Source organism: Oryzias latipes, chromosome 9 (genome assembly GCF_002234675.1).
Source record: "Oryzias latipes chromosome 9, ASM223467v1".
Classification (NCBI taxonomy): Eukaryota; Metazoa; Chordata; class Actinopteri; order Beloniformes; family Adrianichthyidae; genus Oryzias; species Oryzias latipes.
In genome coordinates, this window is record NC_019867.2 from 30204363 (window position 1) to 30232269 (window position 27907).

Genomic DNA, 27907 nt, shown 5'->3' on the forward strand with positions numbered 1-27907 from the left:
AAGACTGGGGGTGTGTGGGTGGGTGGGGGTCTTCGATGACGCAGGAGCGAGCCTGAAAGATGCTTCAAACTCCAGGCTGAGCGCGCGTGCGGGCTGCGCACTCTGCAGCCTGGATCCGCTCGTGCAGCAGGTCTGTGCGCAGAATCAAACTCGCGGAGCCTTTTTCCACTTCCAGAGCTGCGCTCCAACTTGAGGAGAAGAGACTCCCCCGACACCATGCCGATCTGCACGCGGCTGTGCGCGCTCCTGCTGACACTCTTGGACCCGGTTCTGTCCGGCAGAACGGAGGACATCGATGTTCTGGTGTTCCTGCCACAGAACAACTCCTTTCTCTTCTCCTCCGCCAGAGTGGCTCCAGCCCTCCGTTACGCGCAGCGGAGGCTGCAGGCGGGGGAGGGCAACTTCTCGGGCTTTCACTTCAACCTTCACTTCCAGAGCTCCGACTCTCCGAACGAAGCCCTGTTCGCGCTGGTGGACCGGTCCTGCGCGCGGAAGCCGGACTTGATTCTCGGTCCCGTGCGCGAGTACGAGGCGGCGGGGGTGGCGCGGCTGGCGTCCCACTGGGACATCCCGATGATTTCGGCAGGTGCGCTGGCGGCCGGCTTCGGGAACAAGAACTCCGAGTTCTCGCAGCTGACCCGCATCGCCCCGCACTACGTGAAGATGGCAGAGACCTTCAGCGCGCTGTTCGAGCGCTTCGGCTGGAGGAGCGCGCTGCTGCTGTACGAGGAGGACAAGCAGGAGCGGAACTGCTACTTCACTCTGGAGGGGGTCTACCACCTGATGTCCGACTACCCCGTCAGTCAGTACCCCGTCCTGGAGGGGGATCCCCTTCACGTGGACGAGATCATCCACAGCATGAACGACTCTGAAGGTACCGTGCCCCCTACTCACCCCCATCCTCACTCCCTGACGCGTCCCACCTCCACCCATTTGAGCAGCTTCAGTGGCACAGGTGTTGGTGTTTAAAAAAGAAAGGTTTTTACAAAGTTCACCATCAGATGCTGAGGGAGAAACCGTGTCCTGTGGAGGGACCACACACACACACACACACTCCATCATTTCATGCTCAGTCTGTCAGTCAGACAGGAACCTGAGCTGGAATCCAACCAGAATCCACAGATGAGACATTTCTGTTCTCGGTGGTCTCAGTTTTCTTCTCTCCTCCAGACTCCTATCTTCCTCGGCAGAGCTCCACACCTCCACTTCTCCAAACTCTCTGAAGGACTTTCATCAGTCCTCTGCATGAAGCAGATTCTTTTCAGCCTCCTCGCTGATCTGAGTGTAACCGGTTGTGCTGGTTAATATATGGTATGACAGTGTTACCTCTTGGAGAGAAGCCTCCCTTTATTCTGGTAATAAAACAAACAGAAAACAATACACTGTGTGATCCTGCCCACTCCAGTTCCTATACAAACAAAACAAACTGACATTTAAGCTTTAACAGTGAATCCCCAAAATATCTCTCCTAAACCATCAATCCCTTTTAATCATCACATCGCAAGTTAGAAACAAATATTGCTGTAGTTATACAAATAAAAATTAAACCCAAAAGGGCAATAAACAATAGGATGTATTGGGATAATAGTAAGTAAATTATAAGTAAATTTATACATTAAATTTATAAATAAATTAAATTTATAAATGAATTAAAAAATCCAAATCACTGAGAAGGGGCAGTTCATAAAGATCTAGATGGAGGGGGGTATATAAGAGGAAAAGATGAAGAGCAAAGAAACAAAGAAGTCAGGATGATTGGAGTCACATTTTAATGATCAGAATGAGCATTACATGCAAATAGAGATGTCTTTACTCCATCTGGCCTGCAGTGGGCGCTGTGGGTCAGTGATTAGCGGCTGCTGTCATCACAAAGTAGGCTGAATTAATGTTATGGTTCTGATGTTTTTGAGCTTTGAAGTACAGGTCCATCTGAGCTGATGGAGGGCAACAGAGGATGGACTCGTGGGGAACGAGTCTCCTCAGGTGACTCTAACATTTACCTTGCGAGAGCCCGCCGACACGCGTGTTTGCAGCAGCTTCAGCTTCTGCTCTCACACCAGAAACACTCAGGGAGCTTGGGGGGCCTCATGTCTGTCCTGAGATAGAAATCAGTCAGTGAGGACTTCAAAACGACGAAGAACACTCTGATCTGCACATTCAGCACTGACCAAAGGAGGAAAACAGGAGTGTGAAGTGGTCAGAGGAAGAGCTCTAGAAGTATCTCCATTCCCATCAGGAGCTTAGCTTCAGCATCAACCTCAGATCCTCGATCCTTTCAAAGTCTGTCCTTCCCTGACTCCCCGAGCCTGGGATCTTGATTTGGAGGTCTCCCAGAAGAGGACGTGGTCACATGTTGTCTTTGTTTCCAGCTACTGTCGCTTCCTTTGTCCTCTGCTGTGTCGGCCCCCCTCACCTGTCGGACAGGTGCAGTCCAGGTGACTGAACGCAGCAGCTGGAATGAGAGGATCTGTCTTTTAGGTGTCTTTTAGGACTGAAGGCGCATTTAGGTCCAATCAGACATTATTTGATGCAGTCCTGAACACCCCCCCCCCCCCCCCCCCCGGACTGTTTCTAGTCTTGTCGGCTCAAACAGACCAGATTAGTCCATCCAGAGTCCCCTCACAAGACACAGATATCAGTCAGATCTGGTTAATGTGTGGAAACCAGACTCTGCAGCCTCCAAACGCACCGATGAAAATGTTAGATGGTGTCCGACTGAAGACGGAGTTTCTTTTCATATTTTTCTCTTTCCTTGTTCTTTTCTTAATACTTTATTTACTTTATTTATTATTTTTCTGGGGGTCTTTTGTACATTATTAATGTACTACTTTTACACCTTTTTATTTTTTTCATCGTATTTTTAGTATCACATATATTTTCAATTATTCTAATACGTTTTTATTTCTTAGTTTTCATGTTGAATTTTTGTTTTCTGCGTCATTCTTTTTAATCTCTTTATCCAATTTATATTCGATTTCTTTGAAATAATTAGAAAAAATTAACCTCTCGTTTGTTCTTATGTATTCTTTTAGTATACAAATTTATTTTTTATTATTTCTTCACTTTATTTCTTTTGCTTTTTTTCATTCTTGGTTTTTCAAATATTTTGTCTTTTCTGTTGTTTGTTCTATTTGTTTATTTTTCACCTCTTTTACTTATTTTTCTGTTTTCTTGATCTAAGTTGTTTGGTTTTTCTTTATTCTTTTATTCTGTTTTATTTTGAATTGTTGATCTTTGCTCTTCACGTGCTTTAATCATTATTTTACCCTCCCACCTCACCTCCCCCTCCATCCTCACTAAAGTGGATCAGCCAGCCTTCAAATATCTCTTTCTAAGAAATCTGTTTCTTGTTTTGTTCTTTTGATGAGAATTTTCCGCTGTTTCCAGAAAGATTTTTCAATTTCACTCAGCCAACCATCAGCTGATCTGTTCTTGATGGAGCTGCAAGTGTGTTTCAGTCGTTCTGCCTTTCTGATCTTTTTCATGTTTTGCATCAAACTCTCCTTTTTTGTAGACCTCCTCCTCCTCCTCCTCCTCCTCCTCCTCCTCCTCTTCCTCTTCCTCCTCAGAACGTTTCAAACCTGAACCTTTCAGATTCAGTTTGAGTACTAATGAAGCGCCAACTTACTGCACACATGCATAGACACACACCAATGCACACCCACGTACAAATGTGTTCAAACACACATTTTTTGTCCCCGTACTGTTTGAGGTCCCCGTGCTGTGACTGTGTATACAAAACTATGTTCTCACAGCTGTCAGACACCAGTTCACACACACACAAACACACACACACCCACACACACATAGGCGCACACCCCAATGCACACCCACATGCAAACGCGATTGTTTTGTCCCTGTATTGTTTGAGGTCCCTGTGCTGTGACCGTCTATACAAAATGATGTTCTTACAGCTGAAGAACACCAGTACACATATAGACACACACAAGCACACACGCATACATGCAAACACAGACACACAGACTCACACACAAACATGTACGCACACCAGCCTCTGTTTGAGACCTCTGATAAATGTGGAATTTTCTAGTCAGAAGCCAAAATCAGAAGAACCAGCATCTCAGTGAAGCTGAAAGTCCTAATAATTCATCAAAGCTGCTCTGGAGCTTCTATCTCAAGACCGAAGCATGAAACGTCAGTTTTATTCTCAGTTGACACCCGCAGAAGGGACGGTTTGCAGTCTGAGCGTCAGGCTGCTGCTCCTCTGGCTGAGGGAAAACCTCTGAGAAATCTCAGTTCTAGAGGAGAGTTTTGGAACTTTCCATCTTGTTTCTCACGTCACTGATGCTGCTTTTTCAATTCACAGAAATTCTGCTGTTGGAAAACAAATCTCTAGTTTTTCAGTGTTTCCACCTGTGTCGGTCCATCTGCTGCTTTCTGCTCCCCCCCTGTCCAAAGTGGGAGATTCATATCATCATCATGAAAGCAGAAACAATAACCACACACCTCAGCCCCGTCCAGAGCTTTCAGGCTGTCAGGCTTCACTCCTCACCGGTGCCCAGGCTGCATCAGCGCCTCGGTGCAGATAAGACATCCTGCAGGAGTCTCCCGCTCTGAAGGAAAGCTGTTTCCTGAGGAAGAGCAGTCTCCTCCCTTCGTTTCCTCTCAGCTTGGTGCTGCCGTTCCCTGGCTTAATGCAGGTTGAAAGAGTTCGATTGAGATGCTTCTGCAATAGAAGACATCTACTTTAAAAGCCCATTTCCACCTCCTTCAAGCTTGAAACCCTTTACAGCAATGGCTGTACATGAATGTAATGAAGGGATCAGGGTCCTGCCAAAGGACACTTTGAAACTCGGGCAAAGGGAGAATCAAACCTTAGATTCTGCACCAGAAACCACACAATAAGAGCAGGCATCTGCTACTGTTAACCACGTCTGTTTTCATGTGAGGTTCCTCTGGGTGTAATCTTTAGAACATGGTGTTTTAAACCTGTTTCAGTGATATAAGAACATACTGGACAAGGGATAACACAAATAATGTCTCCTTGATTGTTTAAGAAAACGATCCAATATAATTTGAATAAAATCTGAAGTAGTTTTAGGAACAGCTTGAGTAGAAAGTCCAACCTTCCCATCCACAAAAACCTGATCCACTTGATAAAACCACGATGATCAAGGACTTTGTTGCTAAACTAACAGAACGTTACGCTCATTCCATTCAGTTTGTCTTCAATGCAAAATGCAATTAAATCAGGATGAGTGCAAGCAAGTTAAACAACATAACTCACTCAGTGTTAATTATCACACATGAGGTAGGGAACTGTTAAAGGGGTTAACAAACACACAAAGGACTAGAGGCTTTGTGTTCACGAGGAAACGTTACAATAGAGAGAGTGCGCCCTTTCTGCTCCTGTAGATGTGATTGGATCACCAGAGATTATTTAGACCCTTATCCAGACTGGCGTACCCTTGGGAGGGATATGGAGCCTGTCATGGTAGTTAAAGCTGACTAGAACTGACTTTCTATTTTCTTAAGTCTCTTTAATTTTTTGTAGGTTCTCTTCTGTGCTACACACCAGCACCCGCTCCAGCTAACGCATTTCCATAATGCCGTTTGGTGCAGTGTTCAAACAATGGGCAATGAATGGTTTGGAAAAAATTCAAGATCTGTATCCAGTAAGAGCCTCAGACATGATGTCTTTCTAAATGCTACAATCAAGATAATACATTAACAGAAAACAATTTTACAAATACCTACAATTAAGAAACTTTATTAAAAACACAACAAAAAATCTCTTTTAAAACCACAAAAGTCTTGAAGAACTGGTTACCAAAGACAGTAGGAGAGGAGCTATTTCCGAATTCTATAATTTGTTACTTACAAACTCAAAAGAAAATGCAAATATAAAACTTGATGCATGGAGAAAAGACCTAGGAACAGACATATCAGTAGAAGAATGGCGAGTAGCCTGCACAAAGGCACAAAAACAAACAATTAACTCAAGATTGAGGCTTTTACAGTCTAAGTGGTTGATGTGAGTTTACATTACGCCTATTAAATTAAATAAATTCAATGTCAACATTCCAGATACTTGCTCAAAATGCAATGAGGAAAAGGGAACACTTTTTCACTTTATATGGGACTGTAGAATAATAAGACAGTTCTGGTCTGTAATCAGAGAAACTATCAAACAAATTATCTCAACAGAAATAACACTGGAACCAGTCTTTTTTATTTTGGCAATCTATGCCAAAAATAATAGATATACTAGAACAGAAAAATCACTTATAGACATGTGTTTATTGCAGGCTAAAAGGTCAATAGCAATTACCTGGAAAAACTGCACAGGACCAACACTAAAACAATGGACTTAACTGATGTTAACTTCCGGTTCCGGGGTTAAGGCAGGACGCGTGGTCGCGGCTCTCTGCGGATACTATCTTCAAATTACTTAAGAAGTTGATTTTCTCCAAAAAGAGAGCTGACCATGCCCCCGAAGAAACCCCAGGAATATGAAGAGCTCAAAAAATCTCTTGACATTATTCAAGAAACGCTGAAAAGTTTTATGGATCAAGTGTCGGCTAAACTAACGCCACTCTGGGAGATGATGGAAGAGTTCCGAAGATTTCGGGCTCAAAACGAGCAGGGAGAAAACCGGGTCGAGATTCTGGAGAAAAGACTGGACGATGTGGAACAGCAAGTAAGGATGAATAATGTCATTCTCACTGGAGTACCAATCAAGCCTCGAGCGAAGCTGAATTCAGCAGGAGCTAGCACTGCTAATGCTAGCGCTAGCGTAGCTAGCAGTGCTAATACGGAGATCGACGCGTCGCTGGAGCAGCAAATACATTCATTTCTCACATCTAAAGGGATTTCCCTGGATCTCAATACCATCGAGACCTGCCACCTGCTCCCCAGGAGAAAGGAGACGGATAAACCAGCGATCCTCATCAGGTTTGTGAATCACAAACACAAGCTAGCTCTGATGAATCAACGCAAAAACCTGAAAGGTTCGGCTGCTTATCTGAACGACCATCTGACAAGAAGGAATGCTGAAATCTCAAAACATGCACGGCTTCTCAGGAAGCGTAAGCAGATTGAGAACACTTGGGTTAAAGGCTGCAGGATTTATGTCAAACCGCTCGGTCCAGAGGACCGAGCCAAGGTTATGGTTGTGAACACCATGAAGGACTTTGAGAAGTGTTTGATCACGGTCGTCTGAATCAACGTGGAGTAATAAATCAAAGAGCCAAATAATTTCAAGAAATATGACACCTGGAATCTTCACTTTCTCCATAAGTCTGACGTCACCTGAATAACAGCAGAGAGTTCTGACCTGCAGACAATTTGACCTCAACTTTCACCGCAGCTGATATCAGCTGAAGAAGGATATGGACCTGAATCTAATGTCTGCAGACATAATATCGAAGAGAACTATTAACTGTTTTGAACCCAGAAGATCAGCTGTTATCAGTAAAAGAAGAAATACCAACCTTGGACAATCGACAGATTGTGGACCCTTTTAAATTTTTTTCCTTAAAGCATTACCTTATTATAAAAAAAAAAAGAAAAAAAAAATTAAAAAAGTAAAACAAATGATTAATCACTTATTGAAAATTGTTAAATTGATTGACTTTTGATGATAGTACTTCACTAGCTCCTAAAATTGATAAATTGATTCAAAAATCTTTCCTAATGTAGCATAATTTTGCACATGTTTTTAACTTTTGATACTTGATGAAATTTTGCTATGAAAATTCCTGAAACAGTGTTGTGTCTATTTTACTGATATAGTATTATGTTTTAAAGCATATGAATGACTTTTAAAAGTAACATAATTTGCATATATTTCAGATGCTGCATTTGCCATGTTGATTTCTAAAGTTATTTTTGACGTAGTACTTAAGTAATTTCATCTTTGGCATCTGCTTTATTGATACCTTATGATTATTAATTCTGTCTGATAAAACCTAGGAACCGGATATTGATAAATCATGTAATAAAATGGTTATAGTATAACGGGGTGGGATTATATAAGTTCGCTTCTTTCCACTCCCTTTCAAGCAATTTTTATTAATTATGTCTAATTATCCTAAGTTTGATTAGTTACTGTATGAATGTATAACTGATGATTATATTGCTTTTGTGTGTATTACTCCTATTTGATTGCTTGAAATAAACCATTTCAAATCAAATCAAAAAATGTTAACTGTACTACCGATGGAACGTAGAACATTTTTGGTAAAAAGAAAAAAAGAACTACTTTGAAGCTGTTTGGAGACTCTTTATAGAACTGTTGCAGGCATGGATCTGTCTGACAGTGATGTTTGAAACTTCAGCCTGAACTGAACTATATGTTGTATCTCTACTCATTTGTGTTCAAGTGTTCAAACTCATTTTGAATATTTTATAAGACAAACAACTTACTGTGTCTGCAAAACATAACCAAAAGATGCAATCCATGAGAAAAATTCTAAGACTTTAAGGACTTAACTAAAAGAACCTGCAAGAAGTGTAAAAAAAAAATTAGACAGAAGCTGGTCTTCAACCATGCAGGGAGGCAATGCTAAGCCTTAGTCACAGTCGCCCGTGTGGCTGCTGTGAGTTTTGAGGTTGTCCGAGGAGAGAATGCAGGTGTAGGTCCCCTTTGGGTGGCGCGGCCACCTTAAGGGACGTTGAGAAAATTGGAACCATTGTCATGTGTGGTAAGGGGATCAGTATTTGTAAGGACAATGAAAACGCACTTATGACGGATGGGTGATGCTGTCATATGGTTCCCATATCCTACCCTTTAGTCATTAGTTAGGTGCAAATACTGGCTCCTTACTCCACAAGTGCTTTTCACAAGATGAAAGTGCCAATAGGATGCCCACAGAAACTACACTATGTCTAATATCTGCTTTTCTAACAGTCAGGCATGTCACACCTGTCACTTGAACAGCACTAACGAGACCCGTGCTCAGTGAGCAGATTTAACTACAACCTGTCACCCGCAGAATGACCGTGAAGAGAACCAACAGAAGAAAAAAACTGTTGAAAATGAACATTTCCATCTTTAGGAGTCACTGGGTTGTTTAAGATCTTAAAAGTTCCTGCCCCGCACAGATTTACCCATTTTCCGCCCGCAGACAGCTCATATCCACCCCATAGTTCAGTGGTGACCAACGGTTTAAAAAGATAATCCAAACATTAATTCTAAATAGTTTAGGTCTTACAGAGATACACATAAAAGCATGTCAGAACACTCAGAGCTTGAGATGAATACTTTTCCGGTGCTCGGACTTCCCTTGGAATGTGTTCTGGGACAGAAACCGGATCAGTGATGTGAACAGATGGTAGAAGACAGAAACATAATTGATATAACATGTAGTGAATTTTAACGGGCAGGTAAAGACCAACGAATTGGCCCTGGAAAGGATTAACCTAAGGAGGTAAATGAAAGCCTCGGTCACAGGCACCTGAGTGGGGTTTGACTCATTCAGGTGCCATGGGTTTTTGGGTTGCTTGGGTCTGTGGAGGGCCGTAGAGGGGAGAGACTGCATCTTAAAGGTGTGTCTTGCAGTTCCCTCAAGGCTCGTAAGGCCACCTTAACCCTTGTACTAGGCACTTTAACATTGGGAGTGGGGTCATCTAGACCCACTAGACAGTGCTCTGAACCTTTTTTCTTCAATGATTTGTGATCTTCACTGGTGTCCGTGGATTAAATGAAATCTTTCCACCTTTATCCACCTTTGTCATGGTAGGGAGAACATGTCAGTGGTCATATTGACCCCATAGGATAGCACAAGGGATATCTAAGCATTACAAAACAAACAATGTGTTTTTGTTGTCAGTCTTGAATACTTAATCCCCACAAGTCATTAGAGTAGTGTGATTGACTGTTGATCTGCTCTCTGTGTTTGATGTTTTCTTTGCTTTAGATCAGGGGTGTCAAACTCATTTTCACCGAGGGCCACATCAGCATAGTGTCTGTCCTCAAAGGGCTAGATATAACTTATACATGTAACTAAATTTAATGAAAAATAAATGCAACTACTTCTTAATGTTTCATAACTCGTTATTTATTTATTATAACTTTTTTGAAGTGACAGTTGCATGGAAAACATTTGTTTACTCTAGCATAAATCCTTTAAAATTCTATTCTGTCAGGTTAGGTTATATGGACAGTGTTTAAGTCCTAATGTATAGTTGCCCAATCGGATATTTCAAGTTTGATTTCCCCTATATATAAATAAATACACACCAATTTTTAATTTTTAGAAATTAAAAACCTTTATGTTCTCGCGGGCCACATTTGGCCCCCGGGCCTTAAGTTTGACACATGTGCTTTAGAGGATCCCCAGGTTTAGACTCACAGGATCTAAATGGTAAATGGCGTATACTTATATAGCCCTTTTTACCTTCTTATGGAGGCCCAAAGCGCTTTATAGTCACAGTCCCATTCACACACTGGTGGCGGCTCTGCTGCCGAACACTGGTGCCAACCCCCCACCAGAGGCAAGGTGGGGTTCAGTGTCTTGCCCAAGGGCACTTTGACACATGGGCATGCAAGGCGGGAATCGAACCTGCAATATTATGATCATGGGTCGACCGCCCTACCGCTGCACCACGGCCGCCCAGAGCTTGACCTGGGCACCACTATACCAGTGGAATAGTTTGAGTGTGAATTTTGCCACCTTGAATAAGAAATTTAGCCCCTCATCAGACCTTTTCTTAATTTTTATTTTTTTTAAAAGGAACAACCAAAAACTGGAACACAGAACAGAAGAGTCAAAGTGGCCACAAAAACACCTAGAAGGAGTCTGAAAGCAGACCAAGATGAGGTAACCCCAAAACAAATGTGGATGCCATCAACATCCTGAAGACAGAAGAAAGTGTTCCAGCACGCAGAGGAAAAGACAAAAGAAAGATGTTACCAGTGGAAAAGAATGTGGTGCTGGATTTGGAAATGGATGTTAGCACGCATGAGAGGATCCTCCGGCCAAGAGGAGGAATGCAGAAGGTGTCAGGTTGAGGGGCGTCGAGGCATGCGAGCTGTTCTCAGGGCCTCCATGTCAATTTGAGAAGCTCTCCAAGGATGGAGATGGACACACATGGGCTCCACTGAGCACGCTCACAGCCAACAGCAGGCACCGCCGAGGACGCTCTGACCCAACACACGCCCGAGGCTCTGCAGGTATAATCGTGTTACACATGAAAGGCCTGTTGAATAAACACCATAATACAAAACAGCAGCATTTAGTGGCAGAGCAGCCGCTCTGCAAACCTAATTTGATGCACAGCAGCCTCTGAAGTTCAGGAGCAATGCTTTCTGCGTTCATCACAGCTGTCAATCACTCAGAGACGGAGATCAAACTCCAGCACGAGGCACGCTACGCTCATATGGGGCTGCTGCAGTGTCCGATGAAGACTACCCCTCCTTCTCTGGACTTTCTGCTAACCTGGAGGTGTGAGTCTGTGAGACCCGCCCACCATGACATCAAATCTCCCCCACAGTATGATGCTGCCACCAACGTGCTTCAGAGTCAAGAGGATGTTTGGAAGTTTGGTTTTAAGGAAGATGACTGTTCATGAGTAAGCAGAAAGATAGACGCCCAAAACTGGATCTTCACTCAAAACTGTGATATTTTCCCAATATTATCCTTCTTTGAAAGGGTCCGCTATGTGACAGAAGTATTTGTTAGTTCCTTTACGGGGTTGTCTGTGTGTCAGCTCATCTAAGCTGCAGATGTACACAGATTCACTTTACAAAACTCTGACTGCAAAGGAGATTATTCTTTCAGTTCAGGGTTAAATACTGGCCTTTTAAAGTCAAAAGAAAAATTGTGTTTTGGTGTCTTTTACTATGTTCTAGTGACATTTGTCTAATGATAGAGGACACACATAAAAATTACGCTTCAAACTGCACTTCTGAATATTTCTTTATTTAAATTGTTGCGCGGGCTGCACGGTGGTGCATTGGTTGCCTCACAGCAAGAAGGCCCCCCGGTTCAAGTCCCAGCTTGGGGACCTGAAACAGAACATCAATGGGGGGCCTTTCTGTGTGGGGTTTGCATGTTCTCCCCGTGCATTTGTGGGTTTTCTCTGGGGCTTCCTCCCACTGTCCAAAAACATGCTTCATAGCGAGACTATATAGTAGAGACTATGTCCTACAAAAAGTTTTTTTGATTTTGGCTAGAAACAGTAAAATTATGAATAAAAGACAACTGGGAACACTTTGAAAACAGATGAAGCTATAGTTAAGTCTTTAAAATAATAGAAACTTTAGAGAATTTTATTCTCTTGTTCATCTATATCAAAGCAACGCTGTGTTTTCCTTCAACCTCTACTACAATCAGACCGTTTTTTATCCTTTTTTTTGAGACAACACTAACAATAGAACAGACGTTAAAATTTGCCCTAATAAGAAGCGGATCAGTCCAGGAGCTAAACATGCAAACAAACGTGGGAGAAGGTTTCAGTGTTTGCACGGGAGCACATGCAGAACAAAAACACAAACCACGGAAGGAAGGAGCAGGAGGCTTCAGCGAGCCGATCCTGAAGCAGAGCCCCCCTCCCTCACAGCAGGAGACTCAGCAGGGACTTATTTCAAAGTTTTGGTGAAAGTCTGCAGAGTTAATTCTCTTGGTCAGTCCGTGAACCCGTTTGCAGCAGCTCCCACTCTGAACTGGTCACCAAGGGTGCCTCCCCCCATTACTTTGGACCCCCCCCCCCACCACCACCACCACCACCACCACCACCACCACCAGCAGCAGAAAGGAAAACCCAGACTTTCTGAAAGCCACTGGCTGCGAGTTCTGCCCCGCCGAGCGGCTCCCCCAGCACACAGCCAGCAGTGTGTGCAGATCGCTGCAATTAAAGGCGGCTACAGTGCTGCAGGACTGAGCCCAAGTTTGTCCCTCTGACCCGGGGGAGTTCTCTGGGGGGCGTAGAGGTGACAGAGCTGTGAGGAATGTTCCAGGGAGACCTGCAAACAGAAGCCCCCACTTTAAATGCTGCCTTGTTTGGTTTTGTTACATCACAGGGATGCCGGGCAAACGCTGCAGCCAACATTCCCGACCTCTGCTTCCTCATTATTATTGATACTATAGTATCAATGAATTATAATATATTATAATTCATTGATACTATAGTATCAATGAATTATAATATATTATAATTCATTATTTTTAGTAGTAGTTCTAGAAAGGATTGCAGTCACCGCTTAAGCACAGGTTGTCATTTCTTCTTCCCTTGTGAGGTAAAATGAAAGAAAATCAGCATTTAAAAAAATGTATACTTTCATTAGTTTCATCTTTGATGTCTTTGTCATTCAGGATTTTGGTATTTAGAAATGATTTCTGTGCTGACTCAGCAGTACACCTGTGATGAGTCATCACATCAGACATGCTTGCGGCTGTGGAGGAAGCTGAAACCAAAAGACACCAAAGAGGAGAAACCGTGAGGCCCAGCGGGATCTAAGACACGTGTTTAAGGAGCAGCAGTTCTCAGAAGCCTCAGGCCTCCTCATCAGCTCATGGAACTGCAGGTCCAAAATGGTTCTGAACTTCCCTGCTCTCCTGCCTTCGGAGCATGTTTGAAGCAGCTATAGCGACCCCAGTCCCAAGCAGAACCAGTGAGAGGAGTGTTCCTCCAGGCTGACAGCATGAAGCTGGAAGATCCTTCTGTCCTGTGATCTCAGATGTTCATTTGTCAGAATTCTCCTGGCGTTTCCATTCCGCTCCTTTTGGGATGTTTTCCAGTCCCTGAACAAACGCGTGTCTCTAAAGATTAGACTCAAACCAGTCTCCGCCGGAGGCGCTCTTCGGTCTGGATGCTGCTAAGAGTCAGACTACAGACAGCGAATGAAAGTCAGATGTTTGATTTGTGAACAGAACCCTGCATGAAGTGTCCTTATCTCCTGCATTAGAACAGAATGAGTACTTTCTGTGGCAGTGTGTGTGTGTGTGGGGGGGGGGGTGCGTCTCAACTACCCTGGTCACGGGTGGATACAGGAGGAAAAATGGGCAAACCTATACGGGGGCACACAGATAGTGTCAGAAGTCAGAGCTCTGTCTTCGGCCTCTGGTCATCGACGGGAGCCATCTCCAGAGTTTTAACCCTTGTTCTATCCTAGGCACGTTAACGTTGGGAGTTGGGTCATCTAGACCCACTAGACAGTGCTCTGAACCTTTTTTCTTCAATGATTTGTGATCTTCACTGGTGTCCATGGATTACATGAAATCTTTCCACCTTTATCCACCTTTGTCATGGTAGGGAGAACACGTCAATGGAAGGGGGGGGGGGGGGTCAACTAAGATAGCACAAGGGATAAACACACTACATCTTCCAGCAACCCCGGCGCACAGTTCCTGGATGCCGTACTCTTATGTGCATTCACTCAATGTACACTTAAGCACTGCACTGAGCCTCACTCATAGTTAAGGATTGTTTTTGCCATTCTATTACCGAGCGTTAATTTAGGACCTGATCTGGTGTTTCCTGACCCCGTTTTGTCTCTGACTCCGTTTGCCTGCCGCTTGCCCTGAATCTGGCCTGGATCCTGACTACCCTGTTTCCCCTCTAATGTTCTCTTGTTCGCTATTGACCCCTGCCTGCCTGACCCTGATTTAGCCTTGTGGACTTTTAGCTGGGTTAATAAACCTGCTGCCATTGGAACCTGTTCTTGTGACATATAGCCGCTCAAGCCTCAAGCAAGACACACCTCTCTACAACCCTCCATGGGCCTGGACAACCCAAAAATCTGCAGGATCCGTACAGGTCAACCCCCGTAGAGGTGCATGTATATTCTGTGGTTTTCTGGAAATGCCACATTTCAAAGATGCCAGAGCTCTTCGGGCTCTTCCGATCCCCTGATTTTAAAGTTTAAAGTGCAAAAGACGTGAAGAGGCAGGTTTCAAAAAGGATTCAGTTTCACACAGACTCCCATGTTGAACTGTTATCTAACGTAAAAAAAGCTCATTTACAGCCTACTGTCAAAAATAACATCTATGGCAATGTGTATGTGTGTGTGGGAGGGGGATGAAAGCAGCTGATTGGTTGTTTTTTAACTTAGAGTGAAAATTTGTAGATGCATCATTTTAATTGACAGGCAGCTGGACCAATGAGTGGGCGGTAGGTCAGCCAAAAAAGAGATGTTCACGCCCAATCGCCCTTTTTTGGGACAATGTTGAGGTGGGCTGAAAGGTTCCGCTCTAGATTTCATTTTCACTGTGGGTGATCTCTGGCCTCACTTCTTGAGAGTGAGCCCAGAGAGCATCGGTCCAGTATGCATGTGTGTGGCTTTGACTGAAGAACGTTGTGTGCTGCAATGACAGTTCTCACCTCAGCTTTCTCTCAGGAATGCTGAGTGTCTCACTGCGGCTTCTGTTCAAGAAATATATAATTCAGGGAGATATTTGACAGCTTAAAGCCCAGCATCTGTCCATAGACCACAATCCTGTCTTTTTCTTTTCTGTGCAAAGATGTGTTTGTGTGTCTACAGGAATGGTAAATCCTATTTTCCTGCCTTCACAAAACCTTCTCCCACCCTCCCAAAAATGTGTACAGCGTGCTCACAAAACCACCAAGGCCCAACATCAGGTTCGGTGAGAAGTCCAGATAGCCAGGTGGAGCAGGAATCGAACCTCCCTCTGGAGGTCGGTCTTCTAAAACCTTACCGCTTGAGGTGATTCCATGTATCACCTCCATCACACGCTGCCCCAATCCTTAAGAACATCTGCCCTGATGTGTGGTTGGTGGGTTTTACCAAGAGTCAGGGCCAAAAATGCAGGAGATCAGGCTCGGGACGGGAAATTTAAATAAAGTCACTCAAGTGGAAACAACCGAGAAACAAAGCAGCAGATGACCTGATCAGACTGAAGTGAACATCTGACACGAAAGCGTTGTAAGAATTCCTGTGAAAGACTGTCCAGAGCCCTGGATTTAAATGCATTTCACCACTTTTAGTTTATTTTTATCCCTTGTGCTATCTTAGATGACCCCCCCCCCCCTTCCATTGACGTGTTCTCCCTGCCATGACAAAGGTGGATAAAGGTGGAAAGATTTCATGTAATCCATGGACACCAGTGAAGATCACAAATCATTGAAGAAAAAAGGTTCAGAGCACTGTCTAGTGGGTCTAGATGACCCAACTCCCAATGTTAAAGTGCCTTTAGGATAGCACAAGGGATAAACACTAAATATGACGTCACCCGTTTAGAGTAAAAACCTAAAAATATGAACTTCTGTGGTCTGATGAGGAAAACTTCAATGATTCATAAAAATAAATGTACACACGTTTTTTTCACATGAAAATTGTTCAGACCAAGTGCATTGTGGTCTATATTTGGCAATCTAGTGATCCTTGATGCATACTTGTTTTTTTGGCAGAAAGTTATTGGAAATTTTCAGGGTTCTGGATTTTGGAATTGTGGATTCAGACACCCCAAAAAGATGGCGAACGCCCTATATAGTGCACTAAGTAGTGAGGGAATTCCAACGTTAAATATACTGCTGAGGATTGACTTTAATGAAGACAGCTGTGGATACTTAGTAAATAAATGAGGTTGTTACAGGAGGAAAAACTCAAAACCTGAGAACAGAGGATGACAAAACACAACTGAGATCCAACAAACAGCCCAGTGCTGGCAATTTTTTTATTGCAAGTGTGTTGAAATTCCTACCGAGTTCCTCCAATATGACTTAGTTCAGTTTAGGAGGCACTAATTCACCAGTTCCCTTAAGTCAAGAGCTACAACAAACCAAACAGGTTGTGGATCCTTACCTCAGGCTCGTCTCGCGCCCCCAGCCGTCCCCCCACTCCATCTGGATGAAGCCCATCTGCTGGACTATTCAAACATGCAGTTGTAGCGTTAGATAAGCGAATTACTCTCTATGAGTTCTGGTACATCGCCTGTCCATCCTTGGGGAGGATCCCTCCTTCATGTGGACACCCCTGAGGTTTATTATGGTTTTTTTTTAAGAGTTTTCCCTTAACAAGAAGGAGGGTCTAAAGACAGGAATGCACAGTTTAGATTAGTCTGTTTAGTTTAGTTTAGCCAAAATCTATTGAATTCTATGACTTTATGTTCTTTATGATTCATGTTTATCATACAATTACCTGTATGAAGCCCACTGAGACGACTATTGTTATAATATTGGGCTATATAAACAAAACTGAATTGAATTGAAGCAAAAATCATTTGTGTTTGTCCATGTCAGTCTGGATTTTGTTTTGTCTTGCATGCGATTATGGGATTGTGGAAAAGGATGGGGAGAGAATCTGCAAAGCCAGAGTCGGTAAGAGCGACAGGGACCGGAAACTGAAACCCAGAAACAATGAAAGTCTGGTTCATTCTTCCTCGTTTGGTGTGACGCGGGTCCTGCTTTTCATGAGGACCTTTCAATCTCCCAGAGATTCTGCATTTGTCACACGCTCTGAGTACGATGGACACCATAGAAATCCCAAATGAGACATTTTCCTCCATTAGGACAGTTTTACCCTCAAACTCTTGGACTTCTGGCTGTCTTTAAAACCCCACTTCGATCATCTTTTGATGTATTGTCAAAGCGTTCCCAGTTTTCTTTTAATTGCGACTATGCCGATTTTAGACAAAATCAAAAATTCAGAGTCGTTTTCTTGGACATAGTTTCTGCAGAGCAGCGGGAGTTTATCAGAAAATCACTTCTGAGTTAAGAGTGGGACTGTTGGTGCAGAGCAACCCCGCCCCTCTTTATTGTCACCCGTAGCTGACAGCTCTCTGTTTAGCCTACAACTCCTCACAATCCCAAGCTAACATCACCGGTGCAACAAAATTATTGAAGCTATCAGCCGTACAGTTTGGACCCAGATTACAGGTCAGACGAGGAAAACAAAGATGTTCATGGATCTATGGGTCTGCAGGTGGGTGCATGAGAATGGAGCGGAGCGGGGAGCTTGTGGTCTGCCGATTGTAGCTCCTACTTAACAAAACGCTTCTGTTCGTCTGTTCCTGATACACCATGATTAGAATAAAGAAATGATTAGAAATTTTGGAACACACTATAAAGATAGATAGTTTTTTGTGTCGATTGCTTCCCCATCACTGCGTGACTCGAGGTCAGAATAGCCAAATGAAACAAGAGGCCAGCCGAGGCTGAACTTATTACAGGAACTAGAAAACACCTTTGTTCAAAGTCAAGAACTTTCAAACTTTTCTCGTTTTGTTTTGTTTGTTCGATTTAAAGTTGCTCGATAACTGATTCAACAAGAAGTTTCTGCAGGTTTTTAAATCACTGTGAGACCAAACCCCTCCATGAAGGACAGCTAACCTCCTAATGTCATCTCAGTCCTGAATCCTATCCATCCATCCATCCATCCATCCATGCATCCATCCATCCATCCATGCATCCATCCATCCATCCATCCATCCATGCATCCATTCATCCATCCATCCATCCATCCATCCCAATTTTCAAACACGGAGAGGGTCAGGGCTGCAAATGCACTTTGCCCTAATGGGCTTGCGGAGACAAAGAGGAATTCTGGAGACTAAATCTATCCAGAACAAAGTGCTGATGTTGACGGTAAAGCTGAACGTTTGATTTTGGTGGAATTCAGTCGATGTTGATCAGTTTTAGGCAGTTTAAGTCAAACCTAACCCTAACCCTCAAAATGCCTCACATACAAGAATACAAGAACATGCACGGTTCTTCCACCTCAGTGTTCTAAAGGTTTCCTCTTGACATTCGTAGCCGTTTCAGCTGTGCTTTAAATCTCCTTTCCAACATTTGTTTTTTATTTTTTCTTGAACAGCTATGTTTCTTGTGAGGTGCAACGTAACCCTTGAAATCTCCGGTTGTGTTTTCCTGTAGTCTCGGCTGTGAGTGTTTCGGCGTTGTTTGCTCACGTGTCTGCGAGTGTGGCCTCCAGCTGATGACTGATGCTCTCCTCCGCAGTGGTGATCATGTGCATGGGAGCAGAGCGAATCCGAGGCATCATGCTGGCCGCACACAGACACCAGCTGACCAGGGGCAGGAAGATCTTTTTTAGCATTGAACTTTTCAACGCTTCCAGTTATGGTAAGTATTCTCCAGAAATGTACGGACAAGAACAAAAGGATTTGGTTTTCTTTCTGTTGATGAAAAATGATGATGAATGAAAGTTTACTGACAATCAGACGTTTTTGAAATGTTCAACAAAATTATTTTAAAAAGTGAACTATCCAGACCAAAATACCGTAACCCTTAGCTTGTGTTTATGTTGGAAAACCTTTGAGAAGACCGTGTCACACAGTCACTGTGTCGAATGAAAATTGGTTGTATGTGTAAATTGGTTGTATGTGAATATACGAGGTAAAGGAGAGAAAATTTGTGCTTTTCACGTGAATTTTCACAGGTGTATCATGAATGAACCAAAACCATAGAAGAATTAAGAATATACAGCGTAAAGAACATGTGAATCACTGTGAAACCTAAATCTGACCCAAAATGTGTGCATTCATTTGGTGACATACAAGATTGCTGGTTCATGTGTTAAAAGTCTGTTAGAAATACGTGGAATGGTCATGGAAAACCAACAATTTTTATCTTGCAAAAATTACGCACAGTTGCGTAAGGTTTACATAATATTTGTGTATAAACTACGTAAAATACGCATAAACTACATAATCCTGAACCAATTAAAATTTTTGAACAGCACAAAACCCAATCCAACAACAGACCCAATCCAACGAAACCCTCGACGACAAATGACGAACGCAAGAAACACTTATGAATTACGTCTGTCATGCATGGACCACGAAAGACCAAAATGTCATACATAGAAAAAGTGTCAAGTGTACATAGTGACTGTGTGACACGACGTAATGTGTATTACTGCAGTAGTTTCTGTAGGTGTAGGGAGGCTTCTGCAGACGTCAGCAGGTATGAATGCTCAGTCCTTAAGAACAATCTTCATCCTCTGCCTGACATTTGAAGCTCGTCTTTTCCGGACGACGTGTTTCCTCCACAGACGGTTTTCAGACAGACAGAGTATTTCAGGACACTTTGCCATTCCCTGTTGTTTCTATTTTTTGTATTTTGTGTCATTATTTTGTGGAGAGACCTGCTCCTCAGACAGGATTTTGAAATTATGGAGCACATCCTCTTCTTCAAGCCACATCCAAGAGCTCATCTGCAGATTGACTTTTAGTTGTAAGCCCTCTGATCTTTCTGGATTTTTCTTTAACTGGGGGGTAACAACACTTTTTCTTCTATATTTGACTTTGTTTAGCAGAGTTACGTTTGGAGGCAGAAGACTCTGCGTGTTAGTTTAGAAGTGTTTGCATCGCCAGCAGTACAACGGTTCTTGTTCTGTTCCAGCTGGACCATGCATAGAACCTTTACACAGCTGACTTCAGCATCTTATCCTGGGAATTTATGGTTCAGCTCTGTCTAAAGTTTGGGGCTTTACATGACGTTCTTTCTTCAGGATGGGTCACGAACAGATTCCATAGTCCCTTTAAAGTGTTTCCATCCCCATTTCCAGCCACACTGAAGGAAAAGTCTATGTAAACATGCGTAGATGCGCGTTTAAGGCTTCTTCATTCAAAACTCTTGCATTCACCCTAACCCTTCTAAGACTGTTTTCGGGCTCTACATACAAAATAAGCAGACACTGAACGCACCTTGAAAGTCAAACCAGGTCAAGCTTTGACTAATCGCAGACTCAGTTTTGGTTGTGATGTATGAGCGGTGTCCCTTTCAGTTCTTTACTATAGCGGAATAGAGCTGTGAAAGCCAAAGCCTGAAGCAAGAGTCCTGACATTTACACCACTTTGACACTTCAACTGTGGCGGACATGCGGAGTTAACAGTTGCAAAAGAACAAGAGGAAGCTGGAGGTTCCAGATAGCTGTTGTTTACCTGGAAGGACAGGACGTCTGCTTCTGGTGCTGATGCTGGGGTTCTTCCGTCAGACAGCTGGCTGTCTCTCGGCTCTTTCAGGCTTTGGTCATTAGGAGCTGTCAGAACTCATTCATTGATTCTGCATCCCTACTGGGTGACGAGAGCAAAAATATCGATGGTCTGAAAATGACTGACAGAAAACCTAGAACTCACATCCACTGAGAACTAATAAACAAAAACGTATTGTAAACTTTAAGCTTTGTACTCTTCCTCTATGTGGACCTTTGAATTTCTGACACATTGAATCAAAATAATTTGGATGGACTCACATTTTCGTTGCAAAATCATGGTTCCAGGCGATGGTTCGTGGAGAAGAGATGATGAGCATGACAGTGAGGCAAAGCAAGCCTACGCTTCTCTGAACACCATCACGCTGCTGAGGACGGTCAAACCGGAGTTTGAAAACTTCTCCTTGGAGATGAAGAGTTCTGCAGAGAAGGAGGGCATCTACGACTGCAAAGACTGTGGAAGTGTACGTAGCTCCGCCCACATAACAGATCTATAGATCTATTTATGCATCCATCACTTTTGAAGTATGGTTCCATGTACTGGATGTTTGTATGCATGTTACTCTTTAACCTAAAACTTTGAAGAAGGTGACAGCCGAGTCTGTCTGTTGCAGGTCAACATGTTTGTGGAGGGGTTCCACGATGCCATGCTGCTGTACGCCATTGCCTTACACGAGGCCATGAAACACGGCTACAGCAAGAAGAACGGGACAGAGGTGACGTCACGCATGTGGAACAGAACCATTGAAGGTAAGACCAGAACCCAGCAGGCTCCAACTTTGCAGCCGGTATGCGCTGAGCTAAGCAGTTGGCATGGTACAAGTGTCTCAACAAACATTTGACCCACTCCAAGTGTTTTTGGTGTTTTGACCTTGTTCTTGAGCCATTTTTCTAATGATGGAAGAAAACAGTTTTACAAAGTCCTTTACAACTTTTACATTGATTTCATCAACCTTGATGTGAAGAGCTGCTTGTCTTATTTAAAGTGCGTTACGATGTCAGCAGATCACATTCAGCTTAAAGGCACTAAACAAACATCAACTTCCATGGGTGGAGTGAATAAGCTATCTTTATTTTTGGGGGGGGAGCACTCTTCTGTTTTCTTTTTCCCACCCCAATGTTCACACACTCAGACATCGGTCCACTAGTTTCAACAAAATGCCAGTGAGCTGCTTCTCATTCAGTTATTCCCCCTGTGGTATTATCTGCCCCCCACAGTGACATTGTATAGTGTAGGAACGGTTGACCAACTAATTCCAGCAATCGGCACAAGCTGAAAGAGTCTCCATCTCTCTTCTTTGACTATAAAGCGCTTGTATCATGCTTTTTTTTTCTAAGCCTTTCAGATATGCATGTATATGACAAGATATTACCTCTGGCACACTGAAGAATGATTTTTAATTAATGAAATATTACTGACTTTCTCAGCTCTTATTCCTACTCAGAAGTAAGACGACTTCATCTCTGAGGCCCCGCCTTTTGCTTTGTGTGGGTGCCGCCTATATTATGACGTCAACCTAGAGTCGACCTCTGCAGCTTGTCTGCTTTTCGCCCACAAAAACAAACATCTGAACTTTTGCACAGATGGATGTGCACATTCATATAAAATAAAATGCTAGCTCCACTGAGAAAGTGGGTGTGTCTGTTAGCCTGGGGGCGGAGCTGGCAGCACAGACTCTTCCTACAAGGGGCTGGTTCTCACTTGGTGATGTCACAATGTGACACGCCGCTATGGGACTTGTTGTTTTTTTGTAAGGAACTAACATACTAATACACTTAAAAAAGGATTTTGCATGATATAGGCCCTTTAACCCAAATTTTCATGGCTTTGATGACAGTTGTAAAATCATTACAAAGCTCATATTTAACCACTGATGTTTCCTCTGACTGTAATTAAATTTCTTTGCTTTGGTCCAGTCAAATTTCACGCTGTCATTGACATGTAGGTGATGACAGTCATCCAGTGCCATTCAGTGCAAACAGGAAGTGTCATAAAGTGATGTTCCAAAACAGCTCTGAGGAGTTCAGTAATTAGTAAAGTCTGGCTCTGATCATCTTTTGATCTATTTTCAAAGTAGACAGTGGTCTTTTAACTATGGTTATGCTGTTTTCAGACAAACTCAAAATACCTGTGTCGTTTTCTAGATCATAGTTTCTGCAAGAATTCATAATAAAATCACCTCTGTGGGCGGGACTGTTTGCTGGCGGTAAGCCTGCACTCATTTCCCGTCATTCCTTTGTTTACACTGGTTCCTGCTACCTTACAACCCCTCACAACCCCAAACCAACATTAGCAGTGCAGAAAAATGGCGATCAAATTTGGAGCTATCCAGTCGTGCAGTTTAGATCCAGATTCCAGCTCAGAATAGGAAAACAAAGACGTTCATGGATCCGTTTGTCTGCAGGTGGATGCATCAGAAAGGTGCAGAGCAGGGAGCTTGTGGCGCGCTGACTGAAGTTTTTCCATAACAACCACAACCTTTGTAAAATTGCATTTGTTCCCTTTACTCCTGATTTATCACAATTGAATAAAGAAATACTTGAAAGCACAGTTTAGATGTTAATTTTCTGTGTATATTTATCAATGCCAACGAAACTAAGGAGATGGTGGTGGACTGTCGAAAAAAGGCCTCTTATTCTCCACCAGTGGTCGTCCAGGGACTGGACACTGAGAGGGTGGATGTGTACAGGTACCTGCATGGGTGTTCACATGAATAAGAAACTGGACTAGTCAGTCAACACAAGGGTCCTACACAAAAAGGGTCAGAGGCGCCTCCCTCTCCTGAGGAGACACAGGTCCTTTGGTGTGTGTAGGTCACTGCTCAGGACCTTTTATAAAACTGTGGTTGCATCAGCAACTTTCTATGCAGTGGTCTGCTGGACTGGTGGGATAATAGACAGGGACAAGAAGAAACTGGACAAGCTGGTCAAGAGGGTTAGCTCTGTCCTGGGCTGTCCCCTGGACTCAGTGGACTCTGAGGGTGAGAGGAGGATGCTGACCATGCTGTCAGCCATCCGGAACAACCCCTCTAACCCTCTGTGTGAGACGGTGAGGCAGACTGCTGCACCCTCAGCGGAAAAAGGAATGCTACAGGAGGTCCTTTGTCCCAAAGGCAGTTAGACTGTACAATAACAAGGTATAGGAATGCTAAAACTGCTGCTGTATTTACTTATTTAGTTATGACGTGTACTTTCCTACTAGTTTTACTGCTATTTTTATTCTTACTCTTGCAATTTGTTTCTGTAACTGTCATAGTTCCTGTTTGGCTGCTGTAACAACTCAATGTCTATCTATCTATCTATCTATCTATCTATCTATCTATCTATCTATCTATCTATCTATCTATCTATCTATCTATCTATCTATCTATCTATCTATCTATCTATCTATCTGTCTGTCTGTCTGTCTGTCTGTCTGTCTGTCCGTCCGTCCGTCCGTCCGTCCGTCCGTCCGTCCGTCCGTCTGTCTGTCTGTCTATCTGTCTATCTGTCTGTCTGTCTCTCTGTCCTCCATCATCAGAAAAATGACAGGAAACATGTCAAAAACACCATTTTCATTGCATTACATTATCAGATCTACTTTTTTATATTTAAAAAGTCAATGCACAACACAAAAATGTCTATGTGTTCTGCTGAAAATGCTGCAGCAGAGCATACAAAGCATGTGACCGATAACGCAGGAAGCTGTTGTGTTTGATGCAGGAATTGCGGGTCAGATATCCATTGACACCAATGGTGACAGAAACGGCGATTTCTCTGTGATGGCCATGACCGACGTGGAAACAGGAACCTTTGAGGTAAACCAGCTTTGGCGTCAGCATCCTTCCTAACCAAAACATGTGCTGAGGAGCTGCTCTGATTTTCAGGTGGTCGCCAACTACTTTGGCGTGAACAGAACTCTGGAGCTGCTGCCGTCCTTCAGAGCTGAGCACTTCACCCTGAAAGAACGACATGAAGCGAGCCCTCTGCCGCCGGAAAAGTCATGTAAATGGTTCTAACTGTCAGATTAAAGCAGAGACTGGAACCTGGACTAAAAATAACAGAGCACATGCTGTCCTGGTTCCTCTGTCCCTCACAGGTGGACTTGGAGTGTCGGCTTTGACCGGAGTCATAGTTGGTGCTGTTCTGGGGGCGGGGATGCTCGTTGCCTTCAACTTTTTCAGGTGAAATCATGATGAATCCAGCAGTTCCATCGTTCAAACTAAACACAACCGCCAAGTCAGTCCCAAATATGTAAAGCAAGTAATTTAGACAGAAACATCCTGAATGTACAATCAGGTCATTTTATTATTTCTTCATAACATTGTCTGGGTGAATTCTCAATTCTGATTGGCTGCGGGGTGTTCATTAAACATTCATAATGGACACCTAGAGAGAAGTTCCGGTCACATAGCCTGACTGTTCCACGTTACTTCTCTGACCAAAACAGCAGTTGGTAAATGGAACATCGAAAACACATCTGGAACTACGATGTTCCAAAGTTAATCGTAGCAGCAAAACAGTGGAAAAGATCTTCATTCATTCATCTTGGAACTCCGATTTGTCCCTTTTGGGGTCACTGGGCTGCCGGAGCCAATCCTGGCCACTCGTTGGCAAAGCTGGGGGACATCCTGGACGGGTCGCCCTCTCTCCTTCAAATGTCTCTATGACGGACTTACCGGGATGTCAATCAAATTCTACCATCAACAGCAATGTTGGCTTTCGTTTTAACCCTTGTGCTATCTTAGATGACCCCCCCCCCCCCGCCCTTACATTGACGTGTTCTCCCTACCATGACAAAGGTGGATAAAGGTGGAAAGATTTCATGTAATCCATGGACACCAGTGAAGATCACAAATCATTGAAGAAAAAAAGCTTCAGAGCACTGTCTAGTGGGTCTAGATGACCCAACTCCCAATGTTAACGTGCCTAGGATAGCACAAGGGTTAAACAAGTTGCTGTCTTTATTTCTGTCTCGCTTCACTTATTGCTTATTGAATTACCAGAATTAATGGAGGATGTTTCTTCAGTCAAAGCGATGTAGGAAACTACTTTGGAAATTTTTTTGCTTCACCGTTTGGATAAGAAAAAAGCAGCATGAGGTAAACTTTCCCTCTAAAATGATAGTCTACATGACTGAACACGGCCCTTATACCACTTTCCGCCGCTGGCTAGTACCCCAACATACAACAGCTGCAGTAGAACGAGCTGCAGGTCCTGCAGTTGTTACCATGACAACGCATCACAGAGCCTTAAAAAATTGTTTGCTTCTTGTGAGTTAAATACTAAAAATGAGCAAGATTAAAGTTCTATTAATGGATTTTATATTCATATCCTTTGTAAGTGAGCATGGCATAAGCAGTGATAATGTCCATTATCGTAATCACGCCTCCAAGGTGTGCAAAAATACATAGGGAAAAAATGAATAACTAAAGGATTAAAAGGAATCAATAAAAACATGTTTAATTGGATGCTAACGTAAGGACTAAAATGATTGAACTAAGCCTTGAGTTCTGTGGTTCAGCACAATCCACTCTGGTGTGAGAAAGACTCATCATTTACTTAAACTAACTGGAAACAGTCAGATTAATTCATTTAACTGAAATTGAATGTAATTTCATTCAATATCACAGGGACAATAAAGGCATATCTTATCCTATCTCATCTTAAACCAGCTTAGGACAGGTTTTCCCAGAATTACTTCAAAGATAGACGGTTGTATTTCTGTGAAACTGGGAAAATGTGTGAAAAAAATATAACATGGAACTTTTGTCAACATCCAATGTGCCAACAGATTTAACAACCACTGCCTTTTGTTTTATACCTGAAATTTAAAACCAAATCTTTCCTTTTTTAAAGGTTATGACGAATACGATTGTTTGTCCCTTTCCGATCCTCTTTTGCTCTACTGTAAAAACTTTCCCGGTGGTCTTTTAACTGAGATTATGCTGTTTTTTTGTTTGATTTTTAAAGGGGTAAAAAACCTGGGTTGTTTTCTAGGACATAATTTCTGCAGAGCGGCAAAAGATCACTAGAAATTCACCTCCAAATTGTGGTCAGGTGAAACCCCGCGTTGTCTGTTTATGAAATCCAGCGTTGTCTGTTACAAAGTGAGAAGCCAGCTTGAGTCAGGTTCATTAAACAAGGAAAATCAAGGCTGTTGCTCCTCCGTCTGCCTGCGAATGGTGTCAGAGTGTGCAAAGACAAAAACATTTGACATGCCCTTCTCTGTTGCAGGAAAAAGCTGCAGGACTATCATTTAGCGGCGCACGCTTGGCAAAGAGCTTGAGCGTTCTTGATGCCTCAGTGACAGACTCCAGCCTGTAAGGTTTCGCTGCGACCAAAGACTGCAGCAGCCCCATGGGTCTTTGTCGTGTACAGTCGGCCCACTGAGTCTGGAGCTCCAGCACGGCTGGCTGTGAAGGACATGAACGATCTGACGTCTCACTTGCCTGGGATGTTTTCACTTTCCTGCTTTTCTGGGTTAAACTGAAGTTCCTGAAACCACCCACGTTTCCAAACCAACATGAGCTTCAACTTCAGCCTCTCAGCACAGACACTGAAAGTCAGAGAGACTGATGAAGAAGACAGCCAAGAAGACCACGCCTCCATCAGGATGACGGAGATCCATCCATCCTCAGGCCTCATTGTGAGCTGTCTGGACTCTCCTGCAGGATTGTACGTGTTTGTTCCAGCTGTATCACCTCGCTGACCCAGTAAACTGCCCCCCCTCCCATCTGAAGTGGATTGGATGGATAGCAATAAATGACAGGAAAAAAGGGAAATAAAAAGGAGACAGAAGAAGCAATAAATCCAATTCTAAATGTACAAAATGTATTTATTGGAGCATATGTTTGTGTACTTTTAATAATAACTCTGGTGTTAATGACTCAGCTCTTCTCTGTCCATCTCAAACTCAAACTCAAACTTTATTTATTTATATAGCGCCTTTCATTTCAATTAAAAACACAAAGCGCTTCACATAAAAGCAGATAAAACAGTCATAAAAACCGAAGATAGTTAAAAACAGCAGCCAAAGGACAATCACACAAA

At 43.1% G+C, this 27907-nt stretch overlaps 1 protein-coding gene and 1 long non-coding RNA gene across 2 annotated transcripts; one reads left to right on the top strand and one right to left on the bottom strand.

The window, feature by feature from the left end:
• Nucleotides 1–126: 126 nt before the first annotated feature.
• npr3 (natriuretic peptide receptor 3) lies at nucleotides 127–27745 on the top strand. Its single transcript, NM_001104713.1, is given in 8 exon segments — nucleotides 127–874; nucleotides 18880–19002; nucleotides 21164–21339; nucleotides 21490–21625; nucleotides 24578–24672; nucleotides 24742–24859; nucleotides 24954–25038; nucleotides 27092–27745. Coding segments are annotated over 8 exon segments (1443 nt in total). The 5' UTR covers nucleotides 127–216; the 3' UTR covers nucleotides 27144–27745.
• On the bottom strand, nucleotides 1323–6497 carry LOC110015667. Its single transcript, XR_002290920.2, has 3 exons — nucleotides 4468–6497; nucleotides 2169–2452; nucleotides 1323–2096 (listed from the first exon to the last, which is right to left on the bottom strand). It is a non-coding gene; the product is annotated as an uncharacterized LOC110015667 (long non-coding RNA).
• Nucleotides 27746–27907: the final 162 nt, after the last annotated feature.